At 36.5% G+C, this 8,927-nt stretch overlaps 1 protein-coding gene across 2 annotated transcripts in view; it reads right to left on the minus strand.

The window, feature by feature from the left end:
• Positions 1-6,949: 6,949 nt before the first annotated feature.
• Positions 6,950-8,927, minus strand: part of LOC137631466 (uncharacterized) — a 9,181-nt gene continuing 7,203 nt past the window's right edge. The window contains exon 2 of one of the 2 annotated variants that reach the window (XM_068363228.1): positions 6,950-7,932. In XM_068363228.1, coding sequence (XP_068219329.1) covers positions 7,093-7,932 — 840 coding nt within the window. In that variant the 3' untranslated portion in view covers positions 6,950-7,092. The remainder of the gene's footprint in view (positions 7,933-8,927) is intronic. The other variant, XM_068363227.1, reaches the window with a different exon arrangement.

Consider the following 8,927-nt stretch of genomic DNA (forward strand, 5'->3'; position numbering starts at 1 on the left):
TCATTTGACTACTAAGAGTTTGCTTGGATCAACATTAAAAGTTGCAGAGATGCTATCTGATGACTTGAAAAATAAGACTGGAGAGACAGGATCTTTGGCTTATGACCTTTTGATGTGGACTGTAGGACACGAACAAAAAGAAAGACGGAATCCGTTCATTTATGCTGCATTAAGCATCTTTGGGTCTGTTGCAAGTTTAGGTTTAGGACTTTCCAATCGTCTTAAAATTAGTAATCAAAATAAGAAAATTGAGTTCTTGACTCATAAAGATGAATTGATTATGTCAGAACTAAGGGATCAGTTAGCTTCAATCAATAAAATTATGGATTTGTTAAATGAACATTCAGATAATATCGTTCAAATTATGGAAGTACAGGATTTGTTAGCAACATTAACGTATTATGATTCAAAGATAGATCACATACGTAACAGAATTGCACATTTCATTGAGAAATCCAAGGATTATGTAGAAGCTATCACGTTAGCAACTAAAGGTGTATTGTCGCCCCATTTGTTGCCTATACGTTACTTAAAATTAGTTCTGGAGAACGGAAGGGATAAACTAGGCTATGTTCCTTTGTTAGACGAACATAGGTTAGAATTTTATTACAGCCTAATTACAGTAAACGTAGATAATAACAAGATTAGGATTACAATTCCCTTTGATTCTTCTGATGCCTGGCAATCTTACAGGATATCACCATTTCCGACTTTCATGACGAATCACTCAAATCCAGTAATATCCAGTTTGACAGGACACGTATTGATTTCCCCAGACAAGGAAACATATACGGTCATTAAAGACTTAAATCAATTAACTCACTGTTCAGACGCAATGGATAGAAAAATGTGTACAGCTGACTCATTTGAATTCCGTAAAAACTTGATGGATTCATGCGAGTTAGGTATAGTGCTAGACGGTGCTCTCTCCCATACAAGTGAAAATTGTCTGGATAAGCTTTATCCCTTTGACAATAAAGAATTCAATTGCAGACTAAATAATGGCTCGTGGATACGATACGACAAGGACGGCTTCAATGTATCATGCCCTGACGGATCCACATCCTTCAACAACATCTTCGTCGCAGCAGATGGCTGTATCGGGACTTCCCCGAATTCCATGGTGACTGGCCTACGGACAATCATCAGAGAACGAGCTTACTTCGCGAACTTCACGTGGACCTCTACAATGCCCGCACTTCCTCTCCCCTATAAAGGAAGTGTGGCAAAGCGCTTAATGAAACTTACCGAAAAGGACCACCTGTCACCGACTTACAAAGAGATTCTTCACCCTATATTACTGGCTAGTTTTTGTGTAACAGTGATAATTTTTATCGCCGTGAACATCCTTGTTTGGCGTAGGTTACGGCACAGCAAGCAGCTACAAAGGAACGAGTTGAATAGCCCTGACAATACCCCCTACCTGATCCAATTCAAAGCTGTATGAGTGGCCACCTCATTCGCTAAGGGAGTAATTTGTCAGGATGATGTTTGTATGAAAAGCTGATTAGTACGCTAGTAATATGTAATTAAAGAAATTCTCTACATTTGCATTGTTAAAAATACATTTAAAATAACATTTAAAAAAATAAATAAAATAAAAAAGGATATAAATCATTTTTTTCTCTCGGCATTTAATAAAAATATATAAGCCGGAATGTTAAAAAAGAAAAGAGAAAAAAAAAAAAAAAAAAAAAATATAAGATATATAACAGAATCTATGGGCATCTAATAAAATGTATCAGCCCTATATATAAATATACATATATATGTACGAAACCGTGGTACGTGTACGTACCAGGAATTCGTATTTGTGCACTAAAAATTGAGTATCTTGTTTCTGACAAAGGTAACAATTATTCTTTATCAAGTTACCGAATCATTTGTAAGTCAGAATTTATTTTGTTTTTTGGTACCATGTAATCATTTGCTAGCAATGTACCATATATATGATCTTGGTTTTATCATGCATTTTTCTTTTTGCTTTGGTAATATCTTTTTTGTATGCATTATTGTTATTATTTTTTGATGTGCCTATTTGGACATTCGTCCTCAGTTGGATATAGCTAATGTTAAACAATGAATAATACGTATGTCCAGTCACACCTAATAACCATGTTTCGGCTTGTTGTTAAATTTTTGTAAAAAAATTGAGATAGCTGGCCGAGCTTATGTAATAGTTAGAATAGTAATATTACATGTTTAAAACAAATGACGTAATATGTTATGTTGGTTGGAAGAGCTAACCGTGAGATTTGCTATGGTCACTCAAATTGTAAGCAGGATGTAAGATGCTGAGTTGCCATTCTTTCTTAATGTCAACACATTGTCTCTTCGTGTGAAAGTTTGTGACGTCACCGGATGCAGGTGTCTTCCGATTCCGTCACTTAGCTAAATTAAAGCAAGTATACGATATTTGGGATATCGGTAATTTGTTCAGTTCATATCTAAACTTCACCAGAATTGGTCATGTGGACCAACACAGCTTCCTCCAGTGATGGAGATGTTTAACTCAGTTGTTTATTCACAATAAAACTTAAAAACCATTAAGATGTATTCAGTAAACCATTTAAATACATCTGAAAACAACTCATACTCAAATGTGTGCTTAAGACAGTAGCACACCAATACATCTACCCCTCACTATGATCTCATCCACAAATGGCACTCTAGTTATCTCTCTTATAGTTTCATTTCTAATCATATCTCGCCATTTAACCTCCAATATTCTTCTGAGGGTTTTGTTCTCAAATCTACAAAATTTGTTGGATATGGATTCTTTGCCATACCACGACTCATGTCCATACAGTAACACCGATTTCACTAAACTGATATATAGTCTGACTTTTATATGAAATTTCAGGCGATTTGATTTCCAAATTTTACTTAACCTAGCCACTGTCTGATTTGCTTTTTTTCAATCTTTCAATGAACTCAAATTCTTAAGCTCCTGTATTAGAGATCATAGTTCTTAAATACTTAAATGATTCCACCTCATTAATCCTTTCTTCTTCCAATGATATTTTTTCTTCTATTGCATATTCCGTTATCACTATATCTGTCTTTCTTCTATTTATCCTATCTTTAACCTCATGTGACATTTCATGCATTCTGGTAAGCAAGCTTTGCATGTCCTGTGGTGTTCTGCTAATAAGGACAACGCCATCAGCAGATTCTAGGTCAGTTAATTTCCTGTTACCATTTCAGTCTAATCCTTCTCCACCATTCCCAACTGTTCTATGCATTACAAAGTCTATGAGGAGGATAAACAACATAGGTGACAACACATTTCTTTGGAGTAATCCATTGTTCACTGGGAATTCATTTGATTTGATAGGACTCCACTAACATTAACTTTGAACTTGCTATGCTCATGAATAGACTTAATCAAATTTGCATATTCAAGAGGAACTCCATAATAACGCAGGACTCTCCACAAAATTGTATAGTGCACACTATCAAAGGATTTTTCATAGTCCACAAATGCCATCAAAAGTGGAGTTCATTATTCCGCACCTTGCTGTGCTACATGTCTTGAAATGAAAATTTGGTTAGTAAAACTTCAAATTTTCTAAATCCTGCTTGTTCATCTCTCAGCTTTTCATCCATCTTTCTCTCTAGTCTCTTTAGAATGAGCATACTATGTATTTTTATGACAACTAAAGTAAGTGTGATGCCTTTATAATGATTGAATTTAGGCAGATCTCCCTTTTTTGCCATTTTCACCAACACTCCTAGCTCCCATTCATCAGGTTTGGCTTCTTCGCGCCACATTCTTCAAAATAATCTTGTAAGTATTCTGGGAGTCACTTCATTTTCAGCCACTATCATCTCAGCAGTAATTCCATCGTATCCATGGGCTTTCCATCTACTGAGTTTTTTAATGATACCTTTGACTTCAAACACACAGAATTCATTCATGGGCACATCAAGGTCTTCATCAGCTTCAGGTATATCAATCAAATTATTCCCTTCATATCTCCTATTCATGGCCTGACTAAAGTGTTTCATTCAGCGTTCCCTTTCTTCATCTTCTTTTGTTATAACAGATCTATTTTTTGTTTGCTTGATGGGTATATGCTTCTTCTTCTTTGTCCCAGTAGGGATTTCTTTCATAATTCTATAAGCAATTCTTACACCATAGCCATTCCCTGAATTCATAGCTTTGTCAGCCTCATTTGCTTTTCTGTCCAAATATTCTCTCCAGTCATTCCGGGCTTTTCTTTTGACCTCACTATCAATACTGGAATACTTAGTATGCTCTACCTTGTAATTTTCATTACTTCCTCGAAAACTTTCAACAATCAATTTCTGTCTTTGTCTCCTTTTCATAGTATCAAAAGTATCATTTGATATCCATGGTTTTCTCCTTGTAATTGCGTTTCCCAAAACTTCTCTAAGACTGCAAATCGGTTCATACATTCGATTGCAAAGGTTTTTCTGTGCTCATCTTCTAGAAGCTTAGTTATATCACACATAGGTATTTAATCTACTTATAAATTGGGTACTTTCAGTTTTAATTTCAGTGTGGCAATGAGGAACTGGTGATCACTACCACTATCTGCTCCTCAAAAAGCTTCTTACATTTTTCAGAGTCCTCCTTCTCTCTTTATTAATGGCAATGTGATACATTTGATTTTTGTAATTGCCACATGGAAAAGTACATGTATGGTTGTGGATGTCTTTGTGCTTGAAAAAAGTACCTCAAATAACAAAAATGTTTGTTGACCAAAAACTTATAAAATGTGCCCCATTTTCATTTGCAACTTCACCAAGACCTTCAACACCCATTACATTCTCTCTACGTTGATTATTCCTTCCAACTTTAGCATTGAAGTCTCCAATCACAATTTTCATATCTCTCTATAGGATATCATCTATTATACTCTGCAATTCTTCATAGTATTCATCTTTCCGTTTTTCAGGGGAATCATTTGTTGGTGCATAGCAAACTATAATTCTCATATTACACTGCTTTGATTTAAACTTTACAAATAGCAATCTACTAGTTACAGCTCTCCATTCCATTAATGCCTTTTCTGCTCTTGGTGTCATTATCATTCCTACCTATTCTCATCCAACGCCATATGTTCTTTTAGAGTAGATATACAAATTCATTCTACACTTGCTGTAAATTACTAATTTGATTCATGGTTCTAACACTCCAATCACCAATTCTTAATTTTTCTTTCGTATCTATAAACCGGGAGATTCTCAGGAGCCCCCCGCTACGCCCGGGAATGGGACCCATTCTCTCATCTTCTGTTTCCATGACTGACTAAATCCATAGAGGATTCATTGGCTAGACACATAGAGGATAGGCAGTTTCTTGTGATGCACAGTGCCTATCTAACTAAGGCAAGTGATCCCTGCCGGTCCATACTAATTCCAGTAAGATCATCGGCCACACATCAGGAGTAAAAGCCGAAAAGACATCTTGTCTATTGCCTTAAACCCAATCCGTCACCCTGTTGCCAGTGACTATGGGGATTTAGGGGGGCATTTCCTCCACTCCCAAAGTTTTTGTTACTTCACCAAGTTGCTCATTCGATTATATAATAACCGTTGGCAAACATGGATTGCTAAGTTATACCGCCTAGCACGGTGATCAAGGTACCCAACCAATCTTATAAGGTTATGAAGGTAAGACATAAGATTACTGCATAGCTACCATATTGTAATGTATTGATAATTTTCATATATATTCGTAATTAGCAACCTAAATTGTCTGTTTACAAAAGACCTCACACTATAAGAGGATACCTCCTACATTATCGAGTAATGCATGTAAACATCTGAGGAATACTCGATCTCAATATTGTGCTTCAAAGCATTGGCAAAGATTGGACAGGATAGAGGGACAGAGTATGCAATTACTCTGCTCTATGTTGGTGGTTGATCCATAACCCAAGAAGTCAGATGCAACTATCCAGTACCGACCAAGAGTCAGTGGTCTAGCAGAACATATTATCATTGTTCCAAAACCAGAGCTAAGAAATATTGCTTAGGCCCCCCCCCCCCCCCCCCCAAAAAAAAAAAAAAAAAAAAAAAAAAAAAAAAAAAAAAAAAACAATCAAAATGAGGACGAGAAGTTTAATTTTTAGCTGAGCAACCCAATGAAAACCAGGAAGAAGATTCATGAATTACAAACCAAGAAACATTGCTGGCTTTCCAGGAGCTACTGGTCTATAGACTGCTCTAAATATGGCATCATAAGCAGATAGATAAAAAAAAGAATTTAGTAATCAATCCTTCAGAGGACCCAGTAAAAATGTATTTTGAAGGGCAATTGATAAGTACATATCAGGAAAGGTTTAGTTATTTCACTTGTGGAAAAGCCCTAGGTGGTTTTGTCGGGTAGTCTATGGAATGTATTGCAAGTGGTCAAACAGCAAGAAGATCACTATCTCAGGTGATACAACTGTATCTAGCATTACAAATGTATCTAGCAAACCACCCAGGGGAGAGGATGCAATGACAAAAATTAATCAAGAATTTTACTGCTAATTTTGACTACGAAGATATGGATAAAATTTAAACAACGGGAGTCAGCAACACATCAACCTCAATAAATTAATACTATTAACAGAAAGGATATACCAACCAGATTACTAGATTTCCTCTCCATTATTCAATCAAATCTACCTATATAGTTATGATGGAATGATTGGTGAGTTTGAAAATTATAAAAAAACTAGACCAAATAAAAAGAGTTAATTCTAGTCGTAGTATCTTCCCTGAAGTGTTTCTTAATTAATCATTTATAAATCATCAGAGCTTTTTCTAATCCTTGCATCTACAGGTTTTAGTAATTTAACAAGTACCGTCGACTGGATATCATAAGACAACAACAGTAGACTCTCAGAAATATACATGGGGAGGCTGAAATATTACTGAAGGACACAGAAACATACCGTTAGCATTTAAATGATTTATTTTTCAAATAACAATAATAATATCATATATGCTCTGTATATATTAATGACTAAACCTTGTTAAGGATAACACTTATAACCATAAGTAAGAATCTCTATATAATTCTTGACATTGATTAATGAATGAAATATCTCTTTTCTGACCAATCCTTCTTGTTTAAGGAGAAACGTAGGGTCGAGGAGGAGGATATGATATTTCCCCGTTAGTGCTGTCTCCATATACATTTCCTCCATCTACAATTCCTCCATCTATGATGCCTCCATCTATGATGCCTCCATCTATGATACCTCCATATCCGGTGCCTCCACTTATTGAGGAACCTACTGAAACGTCATGACCACTACCAGAAGAAATACCTCCATAAGTAATTCCACCTTTTGATCCCCCTCCAATGACTGGGCTGACCCCTTGATGTTTAGCGTTTTTGAGAGCAGTCTGGAGATCAACGCCCCCGGGGAGAGTTGGGTTTTGGCCATCCCCATAATTCACGAAATAGACTTCAGGCTTGCTCTTGGGAGGTGGGGGGACAGTGATAACCTTCTGGCCACCTTCGGTAGTTCCCTTGTTCAGGACATACACAATGTTCTTCTGTTGAGGTGGGGGCACTACAATAGGATCTTGATCACCAGTCCTTTCTGGAAGACGCACAAACACGATATTGTGCTCAACCTTTGGCGGGGGGACAGGAGGTGGAGGTCCAGTGCGGCGATGCTGCTCAGGTACATTGTAAACGTAGACGTGGCGCATGACTTGAGGTGTGACGCATCTTCCGTCAACGTGGAGGACCTGTCCATGGCTACATGTGAAGGATTCTCTGTAAACTGGGTTATTTTGAATGTCAGTATTATCATTACTATATTCAACGATAGAGGGAGTATGTGCCTCCCCAGGAAAGGTGTCCAAAAATATAGTTGATCCACCATAACTCCCCGGAGGAGGTAATTCATAACGCTGATGCTGGCTGCATTCTGCCGCCACCAGCAGGGACAGGAAAATCTGAGGTCAAAAACGAAAGAATAACTAGCATTAAAAATCAGTCAAAGTATGTAGGAGTTTGTGAAATAGGAACTAGTGGTTTTTCAACAAATGGAATGAATATGTTAATTACTTAGGAGAATTGATTACGCAGAATCACATTGCGTTAGAAATTAATCAAAGCAGTTCTTACAAACCTTGCGTGAAATAACCTGACTTAAAAAAAAAAAAAGTATATTCGGTATACACTCGTCTCAGGTACCTGCTAGATTAAGCGTATTATCTAGATAAACATACCAAAAAAATACTAAATCATGTTAGTTAGTCCTTTTTCGAAATATACTAGATTCTTAGCAGATGTATTTTTTAAAGGTATTGTTCTTGACTTTGAAGGTGTTAAGAGTGACTGAAATCAAAACAATCACATCCTATGAATAGCTTTTTATTTATGCACATATTTTCTATGGGTTTTCTCCTTATGCACAGACCTTCCATCTGTAGAGTTGTCATTAAAATGAACAGGCAAATGGTTGGCTGGTTAGTTTAAGCTGTCTTTAGGATAGCACAGGCTCTTGCCCCAAGAGGAATAAAGTGCCTGTTGGAAGGAGCCTAGTTCTGTCTGGATTTTGGTATGTGGTTCACATGGCTCCCCTTTGCTAATTGCACGAAAAGGACTGAACAAATGTAAACAAAGAATATGACGGATGAACTATTTCTCATTATATTTTTTTTAAATATCTCAGTTTCATAGTCATTTTCTTTACAGTTATAAGATACTTTAAGAATACAAAAAATTGCATATTGAAATTGACAGAAAACCGAAAAATACGATTGACTAGATAGACAGCCATATAAGGCAAGGGAAAATGAAAGTGTTCGATGATGGCGGCCACTTCATGTTGTGGGTTTCTCCCTGTCCTATTGTACAATATAATAAATTTCCTGTGGAAAATGAATCATTCGTTGATTGATTGATTGATTGATTAATTCAATCGTTGCTCCTTCATTCACTGAAA

Source organism: Palaemon carinicauda, chromosome 39 (assembly GCF_036898095.1).
Source record: "Palaemon carinicauda isolate YSFRI2023 chromosome 39, ASM3689809v2, whole genome shotgun sequence".
NCBI classification, from domain to species: Eukaryota; Metazoa; Arthropoda; class Malacostraca; order Decapoda; family Palaemonidae; genus Palaemon; species Palaemon carinicauda.